Source organism: Bos indicus x Bos taurus, chromosome 6, assembly GCF_003369695.1.
Source record: "Bos indicus x Bos taurus breed Angus x Brahman F1 hybrid chromosome 6, Bos_hybrid_MaternalHap_v2.0, whole genome shotgun sequence".
NCBI lineage: Eukaryota > Metazoa > Chordata > Mammalia > Artiodactyla > Bovidae > Bos > Bos indicus x Bos taurus.
The window spans coordinates 110,964,470-110,990,379 of NC_040081.1; the positions used below are offsets into that span (position 1 = coordinate 110,964,470).

Here is a 25,910-nt window from a genome sequence, read left to right on the forward strand (position 1 = left end):
AAAGACTTGCATGCCTAGTTTACAGCTCTACAAAGAGTGCCTATTCAAATCAGGCTATTAAGTAATAAGGCTAAAAACAGCATGATTTCTGCTACAAGTGAAAAGTCTTATAGTTGCCTCCACAGAAGAAGAAATCCTATCTCAGCTTCCCTCCTGTCTCTCCCCTTCCTCTTCCATTTCAAATTCACAGAGCTTGGCAGCACACGTTTGAAAGAGCATCACTGCACAGAAAGACACAAGCTCGTACTGCCTCTCATAGCTTTGAAGTCGAAGGTTTTATCCCTGCTCCACAGAACGGCCGAAAGTTTCTCGTGAGTTCTTTTTATTCCCTGCCTATCAAATCTCCTGTAATTCCAAACGTTCCTCTGCTTCAATATAATCACGTGCCATTACTTTCCTTGCCTAACACAGAGGCAAAATTACACACATGCGAAGTTTTAAATGTAGAATTTGATGGGTTCTGATGAACATATAAGCTCTGCCAGCACTCCCGTAACTAAAACACGAACAGTTCCATCATTGCAGTAAGTTCCTGCACACCCCCTCCTAGCCAATCCCCACCCCCATAGGCAATCACTGTTTGATTTCCATTATCATAAATTATGATCACAAACCTCATAAATATGAAATCACACAGCATGTACTTATTTATGTCTGGCCTCTTTTCACTCGGCATAAAGCTTTTGCGACTCCTCTATACAGTCGAAAACACAGCGGTTCTACCTGCTGAGCAGTGTTCGCAGTGCAGATACACTGGCATTTACGTGTCTGCTTTCCTCTGAACAGGAGGGTCTGGGTTGTTTCTAAGTTGGGGCTGTGAATAAGGTTGCCATAACCATTCTCGCACAAGTCCTCTCGTGAAACCATGTTCCTGCTGCTGGGCGACAGGGCAGGTGACCGTGCGGGGCTGGAGGAAGCCCCCTAAGGGGTCCCGGAGAGGCTGCAGCCTCTCACGCTGGCCCTCAGCGCAGCCACTGGACCGGACATTCCGGTGGGCGCCTGGTGGTCTCTCCGTGGCTTTTTCACCCCCATTTGCCACCACGGTGCAGATGGCAACATGGTGAACGAGATACATGACATCTTCACAAGAACAGTCTTGACTTTGCAGACTCCTATCCAGGGATCCGTGGGCCACACCTTGAGAACGAAGACACTGCTGTTCTGATTGTGAAAACTACGTTAAGACGATGTTTCTGGGATAAATTTTGTGCGCTCACACTCTGTAGAATTAGGAAGGAGGCAGTAAGTCTAACTGAGAAAGCTGAGACCTAAGAGCCCATCTGAGGCTTTTCATCATAATTCTTCTCTCAGTGGCTAAGTGGGTGACCTTGAGCGAGTCAGATCATTTTCTCTGTATTTCAGTTTACACATCTGTAAAATGGAGTAATACCAGCAGCTTCCAAGAAATTTGAGTTAGGAAGATAAGATACTAACTAACTACGGGCATCTGTATAGCACCTTGTGCTATAGTATAGTAAAGTGTGGCACCATACTCCACCATCGTATGAAAGTATGGTAAAGTACTATGCAAATGTCTGTAATTATTGATTATATTAAACATCCTCAAGATCACGACAACCAAAATACAGAAAACATGGTAAAGATGTTGAGAGAGTTAAGAGAAAACACAGCTTTAAGTCAGAGGAACAGTGGCCTGTTGGAAACGTGACATTAAGAGTTTCAAAATGAATTACGCAGTAACTCTGCATAAAGCTTCAAGCAGAAGCTGATTGTACATACCGCTATTTGACATTTGAAAAAGATTGTTCTTTTCGAACTTCTTGAAAACACTTCCTTTAATTTCGACAAACTGAAAGAGAAAACACAAAAGTCATCTTTATTATTACCACAGTTTAAAAAAGTGACATGCTATATATTAAACTTCCCAGAGAATAAATAACAATTAAGGAAAAAAACAATTTTCTCCCATCTAGAATACTGCTGTTAAAGTACCCACACAACCTCAAAAATGTAAAGTAGAACCTCATACTTACGTTATTGGACATCATGATAGTCAGCAGGGACTTGTTGTGTGAGTTAAAAGCCACGTTGAGGGTGGTTGCTTGAACCATTATAAGGATGGCGTGCAGAACTGGCAGTTAAGTGATGTCAAGGGGAAAACTGAATTCTGGTTCCAGTTTATATTTACAGTAATGTTAGTAAAATCTCAGAAGTTTAAAATGGGGAAAAATACGACTATGCTTTCTAAATCATGCCCTACATAAGTAGTTATCTTTGCAATTTCCCTAGTTGATACAAATTTGATGGGATAAGAAACCCATGAAACAAACTACAGAACAAACAAAAGCGGAAACGATCCAACCACTTAGACGGCGAGTTCTGGAGGACAGCCGTCTTGTTCTTTCTGGAGCTTTGGCATTTGGCACGATGCCTGGGAAACGGGATCTCAGAAAAGTTTATTACATAATGGAATACATTATGGTAAATCCTGAAAGAAGAGACTTAGATATATACATTCTAAAACAGAAAAGAACATAAAGTGAGAGTCAGTCTGGAACTGGTTTCCTTTCTGGAACTGGTTTCCTCTCTGGTTTTCATCGGGGGATGGGGAATGCAGGAGTCAGAAACGTCTGGTAATTAAGATTCTTCTTCAGATGCCAGTTCTGAAGACATTCATGAGCTGCAGAATTATATCGCCTGTGGAAGAGTTTAAATTCCATGGAAGAGCTTAAATGAGAACAGTAACTTTTTACTCCACTGTGTCTGAAACAATCTTTCACTCACCACAGACATTCTCCCCATACAGTCCCTTAACTTTCCGGATGTTAACCCAGTTCTTTTAAGCCTTGCTCTTTCAAAGACAGGACAAAACAAAAACCAGGCGACACATTCCTTTGAATCCGTCCTGCTCCCATATGAAACGAGTGTGAGTGTGCACATGCATGTAAACACACAGGCATGCATAGTACACACACGTGTGCACACTGTGTTACATAGTAAAATACTTATTCTCCAAAAGAAAAGCTTTTCGATGGAGGTGAGGGAGGGGGAAAGAAAACCTCTAGAATTCCTCCCCAGCTAATTTCAAATTTTACTTCTAGATGAACTGTATACATTTTATTTTTCATTTATTTTTTATTGAAGAACTGCATACATTCTCAGCTGAAGGTTATAACAAAGAATTCATAGGTTTAAAGGCAGCTTTATAAAATTCTAATGTAAGTACGAAAAAGCTATATAGATCTATATAAATTTGAAGTATGTATAAATATAACTACCCCTTTATTCTAAAATCCTTCCTTATAACCAGTTTCTAGCAGTTTCAAGGGGCATGCACACATGAGACTCTTTAATTTACAGTTAGAGTTGACCCCTGAGCAACATGGGTGTGAACTGCATGGGTCCACTTACACACATGTGATTTTCAATAGTAAAATACTACAGTGTTAAATGGTCTGTTGTTGGCCGAACCCTCGGATACAGAGACTGGTTATAACTGGTACCCGGACTGCTGCTGCTGCTATTTGGTTGCTAAGTCGTGTCTGACTCTTTGCAACCCTATGGACTGTAGCCCGCCAGGCTCCTCTGTCCATGGGATTTCCCAGGTAAGAGTACTGGAGTGGGGTGCCAATTCCATCTCCAGGGGATCTTCCTGACACAGGGATCAGACCTGCATTTTCTTTGTCTCCTGCGCTGGTGGGTGGATTCTTTACCATTGAGCACCCAGAGAAGCCCCATACTTGGATTAGTCCCTGTGTTGTTCAAGGACTAAGCAGACTATTATAGTCAATTTCTCAAAAGAAAGTAGACATTTCACGTTAATCTTTAGGATACACACACACGCACACACACACACACACACACACGCACACACACCCCTCTCTAAGTCTGAGAAACAGCTAAGTGAACAGGATGATGTTAAATGTGCATCTCCGAGCAGCCTGAAAGGATACAGACATAGAGGACCGCCATGAAGAAGTGGGGGGCCACCCCGATGTGGGCCCTCCTCCGCTCCTTGGGCTCTGTCGCTGTCCAGTACAGAGCGTCTAATATATCTTGCCCAAATGAGGAAAACAGGCGGTCTGCTACCTAAAGAGAAAAAGTAAGGGAACGTGTTTCTTACTATGCCATTGGTATATCTTATTAAAATTCAGAGGCAACACGAACACCGGAGGGGATGAGCTCCAGAAGAGACAGGATCTTTGTTTACTTAATCGTTCACATTTCCTTATTCTCTGACACAAGTGGAGCGCCCAAGGGCTGTACTAACTGAACTAGAATTTGTCTAACTAGCCATGTGTGTAACTAGAAAAATCTTAGTCATAAAAATAAAACGGAGAGGACACATCAAAATCATAGTTCTTCTGGTTTTAAGTCTTTGAATTTAAATTCAGGACTCAAACTTTTAAGGACAAATATATGATTTGACCCATTCTCCTCATACCTAATATTGGTAAGTAACAATAGCTGTGATTTGTTTGAAGTTTATCCTATAAGAATACAATAAGCAAATTTATTCCTGGAAGACATTTTCAAGTACTGATCTCCATGAATATAGTACAATAAAGAGAAGCACATAAAAAAGAAAAAAAGGAGGGCTATCATTCAGGATTCAGTTGGAATGTCACATTCTGAGACAGGACGTTCCTGGCCTATCCAACCTTTGGCTCCTGCGGTCTCTAAAGCATCACCCTGTTCCTCTTCATCATGGTATTTATTACTGCCTCTCTCCCACCTGTGGAATATTAGCCAGGGGACTAGGCTTGTCCACCTGGGGCTCTTTGGGATCTCAGCATCCAGGAAGTGTTGATTAAACATTTGCCAAATGAAGAAATGATAGCTACCATTGAGGGAGCTCCCACCAGATGCCTGGCTTGTGCTAAGCTCCTTCTATTTTCTGTCTCCTGGAAACCTTGTGATTCTTCTAATGTCTCCATCTCACAGATGACAAGCTAAAGAGCAGTCACTCAGCAGCTGGGCGCATGTGCAGATAACCAGGACTGGAGGGCATTATCTCTAGACTAGAGCTTGGACTCTGCTTCACTGCGCTTCAACTATATCATCAACTGTAGTCTACAGAGTGAATGAGTATTTAAACCACCGGGATCAGCAATTCATGGATCCTCCCGCTTGGCTACTTCCTGATAACAGCAACAGCAGCAGCTTGTGGGAGGCGTTGTGCAACAGGAGGCACCTATCTTAAGTTTTGCGGGGAGGAAGAAGCCTGGTCAGCTGCAATCCCCCCAGGGAGGAGGCAGTGGGACCTGACAAGGAGACCTACCCACATGGCCAGAGGGGACAGGAGGCCTGGGCTTTTATTTGATGGGAGGGAGGGGAGCACAGGACGGCTACTCTGCTTCACAAACCCAGGCAAGCCCACTGCCGGCATCTCACCTGACCCGGCAAAGCAGGTGTGCGGCAACGAGCCTGCACCAGGAAGCTGGGGTGTGGTTCCAACTCATCTCAGTCGATGAATTTAAGAGCAACCAGGATGGCTAGAGTGCATGGTTTTGTGAAGAGATGGGAAGTCCCCACCTATCACACCTAGGCAGTGGCAGAGCAGAGCGGCCAGCAGTTCCACATAGCCCCACGTGTCCACCACGCGTCAGGAAAACCCACTGCAGACATGACTTTGCCCACAAAGGTCCATCTAGTCAAAGCTATGGTTTTTCCAGTAGTCACATATAGATGTGAGTGTTGGACTACAAAGAAAGCTGGATGCCAAAGAATTGATGCTTTTGAACTGTGGTGTTGGAGAAGACTCCTGAGAGTCCCTTGGACTGCAAGGAGATTCAGCCAGTCCATCCTAAAGGAGATCAGTCCTGAATGTTCATTGGAAGGACTGATGCTGAGGCTGAAACTCCAATACTCGGGCCACCTGATGAGAAGAACTGACTCACTGGAAAAGACTCTGATGCTGGGAAAGATTGAAGGCAGGAGAAGGGGATGACAGAGGATGAGATGGTTGGATGGCATCACCAACTTGATGGACTTGAGTTTGAGTAGGTGCCAGGAGTTGGTGATGGACAGGGAAGCCTGACATGCTGCAGTCCATGGGGTTGCAAAGAGTTGGACATGACTGAGCGACTAAACTGAACTGAACTGAATCTAAGAGACAGGGAGACCTTACTGGTGTCCCCAAAAAGTAGTACAGAAAAGTGCAAACTGAGTCTTAAAGGTTAATGATATAACTCAGGTTAGTTTACTATTTAAAAAAAACCTTAAGATTCTGCCTATAAAGCAAAGTGGCTTTTTATTTTGCACTTTGTATAACTGTTTATTTTTTACATAAATGCAGATTTTTCACAGGATGACTACTTTAAAGTGTAGTGTACTTTGAAGACATATTGTATTAAAAGTGTTAAATACTTAGAGAAACTGGGAAATCGTTTACTTGTTCTGTGTGAAAATTTAAAAGCAATTTAAAATATAAATCTACTATAGCCAATAAACACATAATCCTAAAAATCTCTTCATAAGATTTAAAGTTCTAACAAAAAACACACATGGGTTTCCAATGAATCGGGAAAATACTCCCCTGTCATCTGACAGTTTACACTCTCAAGGGGGCACTGACTCCAAAATGTCTAGGTGGCTGGTCGCCCTCGTCCCCACCGGAGGACACATGATGCCCTGTGGACTGGCTGCCCCAGCGTGTCCTGGGCGCACAGGCACCATCTTGTTAGAGGGATTCTAAATCAGAATATGCGTTCTCACAAGGCCACCCCTGACGGTACGAAGCCGAGGCTGGAGGTGCCACTGGCAGAGCTGGCGGGAGGGTGTCCTGTGCGGGACGCTGTGTGCCGTGGGCCGGGCCTGCCGGACTCACCTCGAGCATGTTGTAGATGATGTACAGCTTGATGACCGACTGCCCCCGGATCAGGTGGTACATCATGGAGTAGTCCACGTAGTGCATCATGCAGTAGCAGATGACCAAGATGACCCCCTTCAGGACGTCACACACCTGGGCGGGCTGAAGCACACGTCTGTCCCTGAAACAGATGAGCAGTAATGAAGAAGGCGAGGCTCGCCTTCCGCGCTCTTGAATAAATCATCTTTATGGGATAGGCAGTGGCAAACAAAGGGAACCGCAAACAAAAACTTCACGTTAAGGAGCAAAGTTATGCTGACTACTCAACAGTAGCAAGTCTCCTGCCCAGGTAGCGAATATAAAGATACTAGACCAGAATTACAATGAGAGGAAGTGGGAACCTTAATGAGTGACCACAGAGGGCAGGTGGCTGCTGGCCGAGCGCCCAGAAGCAATGGGTTTCCACAATGAGGACACAGGCCTCCCAGCTCATCAGGATCCCGGGACCCCACGGGCGCGGCCCTTCTGACCCAGGGATAGCGTTTTACGCTATTTTCCTTCATCAGTTGTTATAGACAGCACGGTGTTCCACTGCGTGGACGCATCATAATTTAACATAAGACCAACATTTTCCAGCCCTTTGCAGCTATAAACCATGATGTAATACGTCATACCTCGTAAGTGAACACACGTCTATAGGATAAAGCCTCAAAACTGGAACCTCGTGTTATTTACGTTCACCTATCCTTCTGGTGATACCTGTGCTGCCCTCTGCAGGCGCTGCACCAATTTACACGTGCACCAGACGCCCGGAAGCTCACGTGCATCCATTGAGGGACACTGGCTAATGCCACTGGTGAGAAATTCAACCCAGTAGTTTCACTGTTGATTTCTCTCACTAGAACACTGACATCTTCTTTATGTATTTATCTATACTTTCTGTGAATTCTCTCCTCGTATCTTCTTCTTACTAGTTTGTAGGATGGTTGTTATATTACAAACATTAGCCCTCTGGAACATGAGTTGGAAATACAGTTGCCCCTTGAATAACATGGTTTGAACTGTACGGGTCCACTTATACGTGGATTTTTTCCAATCAATACGTACTTCAGCACTATGTGACCTGCGGTTGGTTGAGACCTGTGGTTGGTTGAGGAACCACAGACAGAGAGGAGTCCTGGACACAGAGGGACCGTGGACATGGCAGGCTGGCCAGTGCACGTGGGGCTGGTACCCCAACCCTCAGGGGCTCAAGTGCTGATGATGGTTTTTTTCCCTAATTAATGAGCAGAATCATTCTATACTTCCGAGGTCAGAGTACAAAGAACTAAACCTAAATTGTGAATGGAAATGTATTCCTAAGATACAGGGAAAAAATACATTACAAAAGAAGAAATTAAGATGTCTATCATGGCACGTAAAGTTCCTGTGACTGGAATGGAAAGGTACTTTCTCCCAGTCTACTGCAGGCCGACTCCTCAAGATGGAAAACACTCAGCCCCCTGCCTTGGCAGCTTTTACATTCTGTGCAATCAACAGAAAGCCCGAAGATCTGCATCAGGAGACGCAGAACCTCTTCACTTCCACCGCTGTGATGGCACTTTGGCTCCTACTAAAGGGTGGGCTCACTTTCGAAGGGCCGCCAGCATCCTGAACTTTCACTTACTGGCTGTTCCTTGGCTACCTACTCCCTAAACTCCTGCTGAGCCCTCGGACACATTCAGATCAGGGGTGCTTTTCTTGCAAAGATCTTTGCTGGGTTCAGAAGGACAGGTAACCGCTGCCCAGAGCGCCGTGCCCGACCAACGCCCCGAAGAGGCAGACTCTGTGAAGACTGCGGCCAGGGAGGGCCAGCAGGGGATGACCCTGGGCTGAACCAACGAGCTTAGATGCAGAGATGGGTCAGGACGGTCCAGGTCACACCCCGGGGCCTTGAGACAAGCGCAAGAGACTGAGGGGAGTTCTTCTCTGCAGTGAAAGTTCAAATCTTGGGGAAAACTGCCTCCAGGACAAGGCTGATATATCTCTACCATCACTTCTCTGTCCCTTTCTGTCTCCAATGCTCTTCTCTCTCCCCGCAGACGCGGCCCTGTTTTTCCCCATGAAATCTGAAGTGAGCTATGTCTTAGTTCGGACACTGAGCCCAGAGCACAGAACTCTGCCAAGGGCTGTGCAACTCTCAAGGGAATTCGCTGCCCCCTCCCCCCACGCCGAGATAAGTATTTGTCAAGAGCTGGAGGTAAACATTTCTAATGCAAACCATGAGAAAAGGAGACACGCGGACACTCTTGGGCCCCTGGACTGTCTGTCCCCCCGAGCGGCTGGGGCACAAATGAAGCATCAGCCAGGAGCGCCTGCCCGCGTCCCCGCAGAAGTGCGGGCACAGACGGGCACACACTGAAACGCACACATCGCCCGCGGCCTTCTGTTTAAGCGCTGGAGGCTGTGCTTTATGAATGAAAGAACATGACAGGAATGAAACGCAGGATGGCATTAGTGAATCTGCATTAAGTACCAAAAGGTTTTAGGTAACTAGTTAAAGCAGAAATCTGTAGAGCTTTTAGGATAGAATGGCATAACTGGTCTCAGCCAAAGTTCTTTAAGAGATGAAGGGACTTTTAACACATATATGTTCAGTTGTGTCTCTTTATAAGCATTTGCAACAATGGAACAATGAGTTAGTATATTCTCTAAGAAGGAACGGGCTTCCCTGGTGGCTCAGCTGCAAAGAGTCTGCCTGCAATGCAGGAAACCTGGGTTCGATCCCTGGGTCAGGCAGATCCCCTGGAGGAGGGCATGGCAACCCCCTCCAGTATTCTTGCCTGGAGAATTCCATGAATGGAGGAGCCTGGTGGGCTACAGTACATGGGGTTGCAAAGAGTTGGACATGACTGAGTGACTGAACTGAATCAAACATTGAAAAGCTATAACCTCAAATAATATAATACTCCACTGCTTAAACCAAGACGATACTAAGTTCAAAATCTAGCATAAACAACTCTAACTTAGCTTTCTGCTGCCCAGGATTAAACCCGGTCGGGAAAATGCAGAAGCACTGTAGAAACACGCCACAATCCCCAGGCCCCGTGTGGCAGGCCCCTCTAGGCACTTTGTACGTTCTCTCCTTCAGCTTCCACAGAAACCCTATGAGACCCTAAGAGGAAGGGACCATCACCACCCTAATCTCCCGAAGGGCATCAGGAACGTGCCTGCAGCTGCAGTTGGGATTAACAAGTGGCAGAGCCAGGATCTGACTCTTGGCCTCTGGCTCCAGAGGGCAATTTCTCACTCCTGCCTACTATTCTAGACATTTCTTTAAAAGAACTTTTTAAACGCACAGGAATCAGCAACTCAGCATGTTTGATCTTTCAGCATAATTTAATACTGTATAATTTATCACTGTACTGTCATCTCATTTGGAAAAATGACTATGCTAAATACCAAATATAGCTACAATTTTTGCTCTTTGTTTCTAAAAAGAAAGAGGGGGAAAAAAGGACTGTTTCCACTGGATCCGCTGCTTTCTGTGCACTCTCTGCTTTGGTGGAAATGTTCCATTGAGTACATCATAACTGGTTGCTATGGAGATGACTGATTTTAAAAATTAAAGAGATTTATTCAAATAAAAAATAAAAGAAGCAGAACTGTTCAGAAACAAAGGATACTGCTATCATATAAATGTCCCTGCAAGTGAAAAAGGAAAGCTGCAAAAACTGAAGAAAAATAATTCTAAGGTGGCATCACAGCCTCTCTGAAGTAAGATCGAACCCAGAGTGAGTTCACCTGGTGAAAACAACCTGGGCCAGCTCCGGTCTCTGTTTCCTTCTCTGCAGGACACTTGTGGATGACCGTGTGATATGCGTTTCCAACTCCAGAGGAAGCTTATCCACCAGCCCTGCCGATCAGCTTTGAACTGGTTCCTGAGTAATGCTTTCAGGGTGAACCTCTTCCTTATAAATGCCTATTAAACAGCAGCTACTCACAATTCATTTTGCAAATGCTGAAAATCCCACACAAACACATAAACAAATGGAGGAAGCTGCTGGACAAAGTGAAAAACCTGCTAATCTAATTTATAGCTTGGCTATCAGTTATCACAAGACAAGTACTATTAACCAAGAAATTCAACAGAACCTAAAATCATTTAAAACTTTCAGGTCAAGCCACGCTTGCGGAAATTAAACTTTCTGCATTTCTAAATTTTATCTTTTGGTCATTCAAATACTTTCCCTGGATTTGCACATTTACCCAGTAAAGGACCCCGTTGCTTCAAGGGCACTCTTGGGGAACAGAATGATGGAGCAGACGAAGATGGTCAGTGGCAGGGTTTTCCTCACCCTGTGCAGCAGGAGGTGCTCAGCTCACTAAGACTGAAGCGTGAGCTGACAAGTGAACAGGAAGACCAGGAAAGAGGTGGCAGAGCCCGTGACCACGAGACCAGGGTAACCTGTGCCTACTTCATGTTCAAATCGCTGTTCGAACATGCCAAGGCACCAGCGCGAGGCACTTCATCACAAAATACACAGGCTGGAGCTATCTTTCTTTCCCTCTTAATGCTTCTAGCTGCTCATGGTATGACTGAAAGAATGAAGAAATACAAAGGACTATTGGAAAAATGTGAAAAGTCAAAAATGGTGTCCATTTTTGAAAGAGAAGTCATTTTCTAATTTTAAAGTAAACTGCAATAAACTATTGAGATTAAGAGGTTTTCCTTACTTAGAAGACTGAAAATTGAACACCTTAAGTTTTTGCAACAGACAGTAGAAAAATTAATTACAAATGCTTAAACTGAATGACTAAAGTGTTTCTTGGGCTTTAAAATGATTCCAAACTATACTAGGAAAAAAAGCACTGGCTTGATGAAGCTATGTTTGGTGCTTGGATGATGCAAAATAAAAACCGCTCACACCGAAGGAACTTAAGCTCAGGTGAAGGAACTGATGTGGCGTGGGGAGTGAAGGACTTGATGTCAAACCTAGACAACACGTGCAACTGAAGTTCATTTTATCAAGTGATCTTCCCAGGTGAGGGGAGATTCTGCTCAACTCCTGCACAAATGTGGACAAAGCTGTCACCACGGCAGGATGAGGAGGCTCGCTCCTTCCGAGGCGCCCATCTCCGAGCAGTCATGTCTGCTTCTCATCTTCCGAGGCGTCCATCTCCGAGCAGTCCTGTCTGCCTCTCACCTTCCGAGACGCCCATCTCCGAGCAGTCATGTCTGTCTCTCAGTATAATCAATATCTGTTTGTACTGATGTCAATTTGGCCAAGAGAATAGAAGGAAAATCAGGGTTTACTCACCACGAGGAGTCCCTGTGACACCACATTCCACTCTACAAAGGAAGTGAGAGTGCTCCTCCCTTCGGTCTGATTTACGAGAGAGAAAGAGAGAGAGAACGTTGTAATGTCGCTGCGCTACTGAGCGCGCCAAGGTGAGGAGGAGGAGGGGACGGCACCTGAGGTGGGAAGACCCTCTGACGAGACCCTGCTCTCTACGAGCCAGCACGGAGGCCCTGCCGGGGAGGGGCAATGACGGCCGGCCCTGATTCCCGGAGAAGTGATGCGAGCATGACAGGGGTAGCACAAATCACTCAGGTCGAAATTAAGGCTTCTGTCTAAAAAGAGGAAAAATCTCATATGTGTGCATGTTCTTGTGTGAAGTTCATTTCAGGGAGAACTACCTTGGAGGAGGTAAGGCAGGGGGAGGAAACCCAACGGGTTAAGAAACGCTCGAGCATCTGAAATTCCTAATTCTTCAGATGAGAGAGATTTCTGTGGGGTAAATTACCACTGCCTCAAAAACAGAAAGCTACCTGAAGCTTCCAATAAGAGATATGCTTAAAGCCAGGGGGAGAATCAGTAAAATTTACTCGCACGCATTTCACTTGCTCTAATAGTTAAAAGAAGAATACTCCAGCATTTACCTTAAACCTCACCTACACTCACTGCTATCTAAAATATCACAGCAAAGTTTTCAAAACCAGCAGTTCTTGGCACCAGATAGTATCGTTTTTCTCTACAACTTTGCTCACCTTCTAACGCAAGCAAGACTGAGGGTTCTAAAACACAAGATGAAGTCACAGCTTGGAGGGGGAAAAAGGATTCATAAAAATGCCAGGTAAATTAGAAATACACATACAACTGTTATTATTTATTTATTCTATAAGTTCGGAAAAATAACACTGGATACCTCTTTAGCATAAAGCACATTATGCTACATTTAGCATAATGTAGCTACTGTAGAACAGTCTACTTTTCTAAAAACAAAATACTTTCATTCTTTAAAGAAACAAAGACATCTCATATAATAAACCAAAACTTAATTCTCATTTTCATCTCATCATTTAAAAAATTATCCTAATTCAAGAATTTTCTCAAATGTTTTTCCAAAATTATACTACCCTACCTGAGAAAGAGGGAAGAAATACATAAATCAATAGGCTTTTAGAGAACCTGCATGCATTTATTTTAACCTACAAGAAGGTATGTAAGGGCAAAGATTTTTCAAGATTGTTAATTCGTTAGCGATAATTTTCACCTAAGTGTTCTTGAAATTGCTAAGGGTGGGTGTAAACATTTTATGGAAGCAGTGCACCCTTTGCAGATAACGTGCATACAACTACAGAGTCAAGAAAAATTACCCTGCCAACATCTCAAAATAAAAAAAATATTTTCACAGGGTCAGAGGCTGGCAAAGTGCCCGCCAGCGGAGCAGCCACAATACAGGCCAGCCTCCTTAAGGGCTGCGGAGTGGCCTCAGAATGAATGAAAAGCAGCGAGTCAGCTTTGTGTCAGGGCCGATAAAACCTCCAAGCCAAACCCTGTGGCCGGTTTATGGAAGATTCAGAAGTGGGTTCAAAGAGTCCATTCTAAAGCAGAAAACCTGGGAGACTGTCAGCTTCCACAGACCCCACAAATGTGACTGCCAGATGTGACTGCACGTACAGGAGGTGAGAGCACCGATCCCATTTCTGAAAGGAGGGCCGTGCCAGCCCTCGGCCACTGTCGGACGCCAACAACATAGCACCAGGGCCTGCGAACTGCTGCTGTGTTCATGCCAGCATCTTAAGCACTTTGACAAATATCCTTTCTCCTCCCTCCCCAACTCTTTGGGTATAATTTCTAAGAACTAAGAGACTAGGAAGACAATAACTTTGTTTGTTTGTTTTGGGCTGCAGCTAGAGGCAGGTGAGTTTTAGTTCCCTGACCAGGGATCAAACCTGTGCCCTGGCACTGGAAGCGTGGGATCTTAACCACTGGACTACCAGGAAGTCCCTAACTTTTTTTTTTTTTTTTTTTTAACAGAAAGGAAACTAAAACACAGGAGTGTGAGAAAAAGGAAATAGAAAAAAATACAATTGACCTCTTTGCTGATCTTTTTCATTTCTTAACTCTTCGAAAAAATTAAGTCAGACTGAAGGAAAGAGCACTTTTTGCTTGCTGAAAAAGATGGAACATGATACAGCCACAGGAAAGAAAAATCAAATAATCCTGAACAGAATAGAATGTTGGAAGAAAAAGAAGGCAAAACTTGTCTGATTAATAATTTTCTAAAAGAGAAAATGTATTCATATACTCTTAAAATATCTGAAAGGTTTTAGACTTAGTATTAACAATAGTTTTGGTAATACAATTTTTTACATTATATTTTAAGTTTCAAATATTTCAAGTTAGGTGCTTTAAGAAAATAATGCTCAGAAGACTTTGCTTTCTAAATTGCTCAAAGAAAATATGGACTGCAGCCCATGTTACTGTCAGCCAAGTACTCCATTCTGATAAAGCACACTTAAGGCGCTGAGACAGGGAGGCAGAGTCTTCATATTCTGTATGATCTGCCTATGCTCATGGAGTGCTTAGAAATGCTGATGTTCTGTTATACCATTTTAACTGTACTTCACGGTATATACATATATATAAGTGACGGCATAAAATGTAATTTTTCAGAGGATCCAAACTGCAGAAGCAGCAAGACCCCTCTGCCCAGGAAAACTGCACGGCGCCTTGCAGCAGGGTGACAGGCTGCCCTCTAGTGTCGGCCTGGCTGCAAGAGAGTGAAAACAGAACAGACGTGAATCCTGCTTCAAAATGTCACTCAGATTAATTTAGATTAAAAAGTATTTTAGAGTAATATATGAAAGCTATCATCTTTATTTTATAGGCTAAAAAAAAAAAATCTGAAAAGGTCTAGAAAAGGTTGGCTCCAGGGACCATCGACCCACTGAAGCCACCAGGAGCAGAGGGCTAAAGGCGTCCTGGCTCTCTCCAACAGCTCTCCCCGTTTCCAGAACAAACACCAAAGGGCTTCTCTAGGCGACCTTGGAGCCTTGCTCCCCCAGGGGACACAGACGCAGTCTAGATGCCTCTGCCGCATCGAGAACTCGGCTCTTCAAATAAGAGCCGAGAAACAGAGGGCCTTGGGAACACGGCAAGTCCCCTTCGTCACTCATCCTGTGAACATCCACTGAGGGCTTGAGACACCCCAGGAGCCCCTCCAGAAGGAAGGGGTCTTTAGGTCACACAGCCTTTTTGACCCTTTGCCTCATCGCGCCAACAGCCACACAGAACACGCTTAAAGACAGCTAGAGCAGGAACGTGCCTCACACTGCCGAGCTGAGAATAACTTAGAGGCAACCTGGCTCATGGAGCAGACATCAAGATCTATATATGGCATGAGGCAGCCTCACCTGGCTTTACCCAGCTTTCCATGTGTTCATCCTTGTTACACTATCACACATGAAGACTTCTGTTTAGTAATGTCTTACTAGATTTTTGTTTTTTTCTGCTCTTCTGAAAAGGTAACTGAAATAACCATGACTTTACTGAGCTCCCAAAGGTGATAAAGAAATAGGGATGGTATAGAAGGTGAGGCTTTGTGAATGTTCCAGATGTCTTCCAAAAAGGTTTCCTGGTATGAATAAGGCCTTCTTAAAAATTCTTCCAAAAGCATAAAGCAAGTACTTGAATCACTTAAAGTTGATGGTAAATTCCTAAAAAAGATTTTCCCATTTGATTAATTGTACTTAATAAAATATAAAACATAATTCTTTCATTCTCAAAGCAGAGTAAGACAAGAGTATAAAGTGTTACATGTAACAACAATGTGATCTTAATCCTTGTAATTGTTTTATTCCATGCAATCTTGCAAAGGAGTTTTTACTCTTATCATAATATCATGATAAATAAATTCTTCTAATTTATATCAGAGGGATTTCTTCCTTACTAAAATGATTAAGGCTCATTTTCAAAAAGGCTGAATGTCATTCGGTACTTACTAAATACCAAGTACACACTCATTTACTAAAAGAGAAACTTCCAGGACTTTAGTCTTTGAAAAGAAAACAACCTATAATTCTGGATATATTGTATATTAAACTCAGTTTCTGTGGTTATTGATAATAATGTTATTAATTATACATTTAATATACCCATGGAAGAGTCACCTACTTCATAGCTAAGTTTCACATATTATTATCCATTTCAGTATTCTGAAACTTTTCGGAATGAAATGTATTTAAAAAAGTGACGCAATGTTAGAAATGCAACTTGGGCAACTGTGCTAAGAACTGTAAAAATGTTACACAGAGGGACTACACAGAGTAGAGGCACGGAGATACAAGTACGGAGGAAAAACTGTAAAATCCAATCTCTAACCTCAAGACCAATAAAGCATCAAGATTCATGTAAGCTTTACGTTTTCATCTTCCTGTTCCTAGTTTTGGAAGAGAAGGAAGGAAGGAAACTAGTATCTGTTCCTGTCACTACACTGGGTATTCTTTTTACATCTCTCAATCTTTGCAGTAAAAGATACCGGCACTAAATACCCGCTTTCTGAGGATGGGGATATAGGCTGAAAGAAGTCAGGCAGTGGCTCACGAGTCATCAGCTCATCACTGCTAGGCCAGGCTGTCTGGTTCTTCCCACCAGAAAAATGCCTTTCAGGGTTTTCCCCTCTCACAAATCAGAGGGAGACCGGTCTCACCTGTAAGCAGGTAAGGCTTGCCAGACCACAAAGACGGTGGCTCTCCAATGAGGTGGAGGAGCAGCCCGTAGGGGGAGTTCCGTAAGGGCTACTGATGCTACCCGCCCCTCCACTTCCCAGCCTAGAACCTGCTCCTCACTTTATACAGACGATGCCCAAGAGGCTGGAGACATGAAGAAAATAAAAGTACAGACTGAGCCTGCACAGTGGCCATGTGGTCGGTCCTGACCCTCCACACTGGGCCCTTTCTATACTTCCCTGGTGGCTCAGATGGTAAACAATCTGCCTGCAACGCAGGAGATCTGGGTTCGATTCCTGGTTAGGAAGATCCCCTGGAGAAGGGAAAGGCTACCCACTCCAGTATTCTTGCCTGGAGAATTCCATGGACAGAAGAGCCTGGTAGGCTACAGTTCATAGGATTGCAAAGAGTTGGACACGACTGAGAACTAAACACACACACACACACACACACACACACACACAATCTCCTGCATTATTAACATTTGTCGCCTAGCCAAAACAAAGTTCTTGTTCAGAACTATTTGGAAAAAAAAAAAAGTACACATAAAAAGTAGAAATATTAAATAAGCATATTATATAATATTCACTACAAAGATAAACAGCATTAAGGGCCAAAGTATTAAAGAAACTTAATGAGTTATTCCTATTCTAAAAAAATCTATCCAAGTGATTATTAAGCACAAGTAGCAAAAATAATTTAAACCTTTACAATAGTTCATCATCTTAAACTTACCTTAGGCCATAGCAAGGCAGGGTGAAGAGCCTGAATAGGGCCAGGAAGACTCTGACAGGAAGCAGGGTGAACACATAGAGAAACGCATCCAGGCACAGAAAGATTCCAAAAACCATGAGCTGGATTTTAAAAGGAGAGAAGAACGTGAAAGACAAAATGCAAAATAAATGTTCTTTAAAATATTGTAGATGAAAATTTCAAACAATCAAGGAATTTCTAAACTTGGTAGAAAATTCATTTCTCATAACTTAGCTACAGGAATAACAAGTTAACAGTTCTCCTTGTGTACATGAGCCATATTCTAATGAAAAATTCCTTTTCAAAATGCAAGCTTCTAGTTCTTCTTCCGGAGCCTTTGGTTTACCATCTACACAAGTCAATTATTCAAAAGACAAGTCACCCTCAACCACAACTATGCCACATCTGACATAGTAGCTCTCTGGGTACTTCCTCAAGCTGCAGAGATGTTATAGAAAACCTTTCAGATAAAACTTAAACTCTAAATTTAATGTAAAGAGATTATTGATTTTAATACAATTTTAGGTACACTTGAACTTGCTGTGCAAAGAAGTCATTATTCCTAACTGGAGGAGTAGCTGTTAATGTCTTCATCTCTTCTGCTTTCTCGTGTACTTGCCACATCCTTCCTATTTCGGGTGACACTGTACACTTTTATCTGTTACATTTAGGACCATATTTCATGCTCTCATCACTTCATGGCAAATAGAAGAGAAAAAGTGGAAGCAGTGGCAGATTTTATTTTCTTGGGCTGAAAAATCACTGCAGATCCTGACTACAGCCATGAAATTAAAAGAGGTTTGCCCCTTGGAAGAAAAGCTATGACAAACCTAGACAGTATATTAAAAAGCAGCAACTCTGCTGATAAAGGTCCATATAGTCAAAGCTGTGGTTTTTCCAGTAGTTATGTATGGATGTGAGAGTTGAACCATAAAGAAGCCTGACTGTTAAAGAACTTATGCTTTCAAATTGTGGTGCTGGAGAAGACTCTTGAGAGTCCCTTGGACTGCAAGGAGACCAAACCAGTCAAACCTAAAGAAAATCAACCCTGAACATTCATTGGAAGGACTGAAGCTGAAGCTCCAATACTTTGGCCACCTGATGAGAAAAGTGGACTCAATGGAAAAGACCCTGATGCTGAAGCAAAAGGAGAAGGGGGTGGCAGAGGATGAGATGTTTAGACAGCATCGCCGACTCAATGGACATGAGTCTGAGCAAACTCCAGGACAGAGTGGAGAACAGAGAAGCCTGGAGTGTTGCAGTCCACTAGGTCGCAAAGAGTTGGACACAAGCTAGCGACTGAAGAACACTATTTCACAGATGGAGGGTAGAATCTTGTGATGCCTTAGCAAATAGCCACACCCAGGCTGCTAACCTGTACTATTTCAAGAGGAGTGACTTTCTGTACATTTGACACACAGACATGGTATGATGTACACACCCTCACACACAACACTCCATGTATTCTTAGTCAATAAACTGACCTACAGAAATGTACTAAGTAGCTAACACCCACTGGAAGTTACTGGAAGAGCTGCATTCCCTCCCCGCAATTTATATGCTGAAGGCCTGACCACAGGCCTCCCTCCCCACACCTCAGAATGTGACTGTATTTGGAGTGGGGGGCTCTTTAAAGAGGCAATCAAGTTAAAATGGGGTCGTAAGGATGGCCCTTGTCCAGCATGACTGGTGCGTCCCTGTAGGAGCTGTCAGGATGCAGACACACCCAGGGAAGATGATACGACACGGAGCAGACAGAGTGCACAAGCAAGGGGAGGGGCCTCAGAAGACACCACCGTGATGCCCCTTCCATCTTGGGTCTTCTGACCAGACCGAAATCGTCTCTTAAAGAATCGGACTTTCTGTTGGAGAACAGTCATCCTTCTTAGGCTTAGAGAAACTTGTTTTAGTATTGCTTCTCATCTATGGCAAGCACCAGTAACAAACATCTAAGGGCCTTCCCATCGCATTTTAAATCAGCCCAGGAAGCAAAAATCCCCTGACCCTTGCACACTCAGCACCCAGGGACCACTGGAGCTATGGTGACGACAGATCACAACGTGAAAATGGAAGGAAGCAAGCAGCTGTGACCAGACACTTCAAGGGGGACAGGAAAGCACCGCTACGCCTTTCAGGCTCAGAAAGGCAAACAAGTGAGTCCACTCCTGCGCCTACTGCTCAGGTGTTACGTTTGTTCACAAAGCACAGCATTCTTTTAAATCCTTTGCAAACGATAATGAGAAAATGTCCTTAAAAGGCAATAAACAAGATGTGATCCTGAGAACAGTTACCCCTGAGGGAGGGAGATGAATCCTGGGCGCCCTAATGGGCGCTGCGCTCCAGGGCGTCTGGTTTAATCTACCTGGTGACCCAGGTCTGGGCGTCTGTGCTAAGTGGACTCCCGTGTCCTTGGGCCTCTGGGCGTGTGGCACTGAGTGCTGACTGCTTCATCCCTGTCAGCCTGCTCCGCACACCAGGAAGCCACAGTTTTGGCGGCTGGACTCTGGACCAGGGCCAAGCGTCGGAGTGCAGGAGCTGGCCTGTGCGCTGCGGCTGTCTACCCCCCGGCCCTGCAGGTTTGAGGCCGTGTGAGCGCAGCAAAAGATCTCACGCCCAGTTTTTGCTAGGTATAGGAGGCAGTGTGCTTTGGCATCTTGATAAAATGTTGTAGACTGCTGTGGTTGCTTAGTCGCTCAGTCGTATCTGACTCTTTGCGACCCTATGGGCGGTAGCCCGCCAGGCTTCTCTGTCCGTGGGATTTCATAGGCAACAGTACTGGAGTGGGTTGCCATTTCCTTCTCCAGTGGATCTCCCCAACCCAGGGACTGAACCTCAGTCTTCACTGTAGGCAGATTCTTTACCCCTGAGTCACCATGGAAGCCCACCTTGATAAAACAGACAAGTATTATGATTTACTTTTCACTGGGATCAAATAACCACAAAGCAGTCATGCAGTCTTAAGCAATGGCTGATGAAATTGTCCCTAAAATGTACAAGGTGTAACTACAAAGCAGAGAGACTGGTGTCATATGCCACCCGCTGTTTCCCTTCTCAGAAACAAAAATCTCCTTTAAATGTCACTTGAAAGGTCAAAATGAATACAGTGGTGTGGCTAAAATCAGAGCAGCACGATGCTGCTAGGATGCGCCTCTGTAGACCGTGGGTGAACACCCGTCCAGGCAGACGGTGGTCCCGTCACCGTGCGCCCGGGTCCCTGTCTCTCGCTCGCCCTGCCCCCGTTTCTCTCCTGCTCCAGCTCCCTGCACCCCCACTTCACCCACCGTGTAGAAGGTGGTAAACTACATATAAGTACGTGTAAGTCATAACTGTCTCTAGCCTTAGCTGTGTCTGAGCTTTACGGGGTGGTGGAGGGGGAGCCTTACAAATACGTCATCTCTCTGAACCAGCAATTATATGAATGAAAAAAAAAAAGTGAAGTTGCTCAGTCGTTTCTGACTCTTTGCGACCCCATGGACTTGTAGCCTACCGGGGTCCTCTGTCCATGGGATTCTCCAGGCAAGAGTACTGGAGTGGGTTGCCATTTTCTTCTCCAGGGGATCTTCCCAACCCAGGGATCGAACCCAGGTCTTCTGCACTGCAGGCAGATTCTCTACCAGCTGAGCCACCAGGGAAGCCCAATTATATGAAATATAACAAAATGCAAAGATACCAAAGCATAACGAACATGCTTCAAAAAGAAATCCTACGCTGCAGTTGCAGGCTTTTATCTCTTCTCCAGCTGGTGGATTTTCCCGGGGATGGATGACAAAATGCTATACGAGGTTTTGTGTGAAAACTTCCCAGGGCTGACTCAGGCTTTGATTTCTTCCTTCTCTCTTTTAACTAAGCATTCATTGCTCGCTCTAAGAGTCCCCTGCCTTTCTGTCTCACGGGAGATCTTGTGTGGAAGGGTTTCAGAAGCCTTTCACAGGTACTGGGCAATAGGGCAGGGCGCTGGCCTCCGTCCAGCCTCATCTCCACCTGGACCTCATCACCATGCCCCCAACTCTGCAGCAAGGTTTGGGGGCTCACCTGGTACCTGAGCGGCAGAGGCAGGGCCAGCCCCCCGCAGGTCTGCAGGAGACGTGGCTTTGAGACTGAAGCACTATTTCTACTAATGACACCTGCCACTCAGCCTCAGCCTCGCCACTGGATTTGGGCTTGTATGTTAAAAAAAAAAAAAAAGGATTTACCATTAAGTTTTTAACATCTGAACTCCAATGTGAAAACCAACCATGATTCTGTAACACTGGTCAACATCACCTGCTAGTGAAAAGTTCCACAACCAGCTCTTACCACACTCATTTTGAACCTACTGCTATTGCTCTTGATCATCTGAAAGATTAGTAGCCTCAAAACAAATAAAAACAAATCAAATGCTGGCCCCTCTCCATGGAGAGCAGAGCAAGGTTTCTTCACCTTTTAAAAATGTTTCCTTTTTTGACCAAAACCTCCTGCCTTCCTTTTAATGCCACTTGGAATTTCAAAATAAATAAAATTACAATTAAAAGCAGCACAAGGATTTGGAAGATGTCTCTTTGAGCTGCAGAAACCACCTCTGGCAATTCTGTATCCATTCCCCCACAGCCCCCAAGCAGCGCCTGGAGCAGAGGCCGCTGCTATGGGGTGGGAGCCAGGAGGCAGGGGTCAAGCAGGAGGAGGGCTTTCTTTCCGCCCCTGGTCTCAGTGTGTGAGGTTCTGGGTCCACTCCTGCATCTTGCTCAGTCCTATACATGGGATACGAAGTCACTGGGGAGGGACCCCTTCCCCAGGGAATTCAAAGCTAAAGAGGAGGACTGCACGGTAAGGGCTGGATGAAGGATGTACTCTGGGTGCGCTGGGGACAAGATAAGGGCTGTGTGCGAGCTGGGGTGGGGACAGGGGCTGGGGAGTGGGCACCCCGGGGAGGCAGGAACGGTCAGCAAAGCTCCCCCATGAGGAGAGAGATGGGCACGAGCTGCTGCCAGGCACAGAAAGAAGGAAGCACCTTGATGAGAGCGCCTGAGTGCTCTCCGCTAGCTTCACAATGCCATCTCAGGACTGTCTCACTGACACAAAAGCGAAACAGCAGCTGCAACTACCTCTTCTTAACATACCCTCAACACTACAAAGCAACAAAAAGGCTTTACATGGTATTTTCATTCAGTTCCTATTTTGAAAGAAGTTTTTGATTTATTTTTCCTAAATGTTTATCACTTGTCTGACTGTCAAAAGAGCAGAACTGAGTTCCTCCACTAGCGAGATCAAATCTACCTTCTGTGACTCTTTCCCTTGCTGCTACATCCTCTCCTTGTGGGCAAACTCATTCACAGGGTCATGGACTGCCGGCCTCCTGAGATGACCGAGTCCAACCTCCTAATCTCAAACAAAGACAGTCAAAGCCAAAGCAATGCCTTGATCGGTGGACCTGAGATGAGAAGGTGAGGCTGTTCATCTCCACCCCAAGACCCCCTGTGCAGCACTAACCTCTCCTTTGCAACAGTAACATAGTCTATGCCCCAAAGACAACATTCTGTACCTACCGTCATACTTATCTCTTCAACCTGATGTGACCTAAGTAGTTACTATTTAAGACTAAGCAGTTGAATTCAATTTTCTATAAATAATGTACAAAGCATGGTAACAATGAAAAGGACTGTCAAAATGCACAGAATTATAAGGCAAAGAAAAGTCAAAATTATGATTTCACTTTAGTTCTACATCTTAGGATAGGCAAAGCTATATAAATGTATGTTACCATAGAAAAGTAATTTTGATAAAAGTCTTCATAATAATCACCCCTACATCTGACATGTGTTTAACTTGAGGGATAGATGTCTTAAAGAAGTAAATTAATCAACTGGTTTGAACCTGAAGAGCACACACCTGGAGTGGTCTTGACCTCTCCCTGCTTCTTTCATTTCCAGTCCTCGCTGAACATCGCTATGCTTCAGAAGCAGAGCTCTGGAGGGGGCAGATGACCCCTCATCACCCTCAATCTCTTTCTCCCTTTGCTGGAAAAGCCTAATCTACCCCAGCCCAGGCCCCGTGCAGCGGGGTGGCTGTGTGGCTCAGCCTGGCCCACAAGGCATCGGCGGAAGAAGGCACACTGGGCACCACTGGGGAAGCTTTTATTATGAAAGGGTCGGTGGAGAAGGTGGCGCTGCCCATCTCGTCTCTGACTGTAATGCAGATATAAGGTCGGAGGTGCAGCTGACATCTTTCTAGTGAAAGGCAGTAAGGGGACCAAGAGCCAATCTGCCAGTGATGGTGAAAGAGAAAGAGAAAAAGGACTTGAGTCCACGCTGGCCGCATGAATCCGCTGGAAACAGATCTCCTTGCTCTAGGCTTGTTAGAAGTTGTAAAAACCTTTTTGTTTAAGTCACTGTTAGGTATTCATGCTCACTCACTCACTCGTGTCCGACTCTTTACAACCCCAATGGATTGTAGCGCACCAGGGATTTCCCAGGCAAGAATACTGGAGTGGGTTGCCATTTCCTTTTCCAGGGGATCTTCCTGACCCAGGGATAGAACCCAGGCCTCTTCTCTGTGTCTCCCGCATCAGTAGGTGGGTTCTTTACCATTGTGCCACCGGGAAGCCCATTCTGTTATACAATACACACAGCTAAAAGTATTCTAGAGGAGAAAGTTTTCATTTCCTCCCGATGCCAGTCTAAACCCCTCAGCCTAACCTTCCGTCACCTGGTTCCAGCCTGTCCTTTCAGTGCGCCTGTCCTCTGTGTTCCTGACAACCTCCCAGCTCTGGGTCTCCTTAGCATACCTCACCCCTCACCTCCACATGGACTTCCCTGTGGCTCAGATGGTAAAGAATCTGCCTGCACTACGGGAGACCCAGGTTCAATCCCTGGGTCGGGAAGATCCCCTGGAGAAGGGAATGGCAACTCACTCCAGTATTCTTGCCTGGAGAATCCCATGGACAGAGGAGCCTGGTGGGCTACAGTCCATGGGGTCACAAAGAGTCGGAAAATATGGAGCGACTAACACTAACCAACACCTCCACGTATGCCCTAAACTGTACAGAAGTGACCTCTTTTTCCTCATCACCTTGCCATTCCCTTCATTAGTCCCATGTTTATCTCTGTACTTCCCCACGGTAAAAGTGCCTGGAACCTAGCACTCAAATCAAAAACTGAGAAGATAACTGCATGAGGGCGGGTGGTTGGTTGTTCAGTCACTAAGTTGTGTCTGACTCTTTCTGACCCTGTGGACTGCAGCACACCAGGCCTCCCTGTCCATCACCAACACCCGGAACTTGCTCAAACTCATGTCCATTGAGTCAGTGATGCCATCCAACCATCTCATCCTCTGTAGCCCCCTTCTCCTCCTGTCTTCAATCTTTCCCAGCGTCAGGGTCTTTTCCAATGAGCCAGCTCTTCAAATGAGGTGGCCAAAGTATTGGAGCTTCAGCATCAGTCCTTCCAATGAAGGGTTGATTTCCTTTAGGATGGACTGGTTTGATCCTGCTGTTCAAGGGACTCTTAAGAGTTTTCTCTAGCACTACAGTTCAAAAGAATCACTTCTTCGATGCTCAGTCTTCTTAATGGTTCAGTGCTTACATACATATATGACTACTGGAAAACCCATAGCTTTGACTATATGGACCTTTGTCCACAAAGTGATGTCTTTGCTTTTAAATACACTGTCTAGGTTTGTCATAGCTTTTCTTCCAAAGAGCAAGCATTATCTCTGTGGCCATCAGCTAAACCCCCATGAAAGATATAAGCTTCACTTTCAGATAGCTTGACTGCAAGGAGAAAGGGAAGAAAACATTTTTCCTAAAGGTTCTTTCCGCCTGAGATCAGCAATCCAAGAGGCCAGGTGTCAGAAATCATGACCCTTCAGGGTTAGAAGAGCCCTTTATTAGCAAGTGAAGCAGTCTGGTTAGAAGTAGAGCTGGAGATCAAAGAGGGACACAGAGAACCTTGAAAACCAGTCCCCTCCCACCCACTCCCCGCTGGACTCAGCCCAGGTGACTGCCATCCCCACTGCAAATGAAATGGTCACTGCAGTGCAACCAGGGGACAAGAAATCTTTCAAACTTTTTCCTGTTCTCCCAGGCAGGGCATTCCAATTTGCTAAGTGAGACTTGTAAAGATTTTAAAACACTTACAGAAGGCTTTTGCGCTTGTTTAGTTGCTAAGTCATGTCCGACTCCTGTGAACCCATGGACTGTAGCCTGCCAGGCTCCTCCGTCTATGGGATTATCCAAGCAGGAGTACTGGGTGGGTTGCCATTTCCTTCTCCAGGGGATCTTCCCCGCCCAGGGATCCAACCTGGATTCTTTACCATTGAGCCATCTAGGAAGCTCACAGAAGGCTTACCATGTAATTGACATTCAGATGAGAACACTGAGGCATACAGAAACAGAAGTGAATTGGTCACGGCCTC

The 25,910-nt window shown here is 44.9% G+C and overlaps 1 protein-coding gene across 1 annotated transcript in view; it reads right to left on the reverse strand.

Moving 5' to 3' along the window:
- The window catches only part of TAPT1 (transmembrane anterior posterior transformation 1), a 60,380-nt gene that overhangs the window by 14,596 nt on the left and 19,874 nt on the right, over nt 1–25,910 (reverse strand). The window contains exons 3-7 of the mRNA XM_027545082.1: nt 17,505–17,623; nt 6,791–6,953; nt 3,915–4,050; nt 1,995–2,092; nt 1,741–1,810 (exon numbers count right to left, since the gene is read on the reverse strand). Of these exons, the coding sequence (XP_027400883.1) occupies nt 1,741–1,810; nt 1,995–2,092; nt 3,915–4,050; nt 6,791–6,953; nt 17,505–17,623 (586 nt within the window). The remainder of the gene's footprint in view (nt 1–1,740; nt 1,811–1,994; nt 2,093–3,914; nt 4,051–6,790; nt 6,954–17,504; nt 17,624–25,910) is intronic.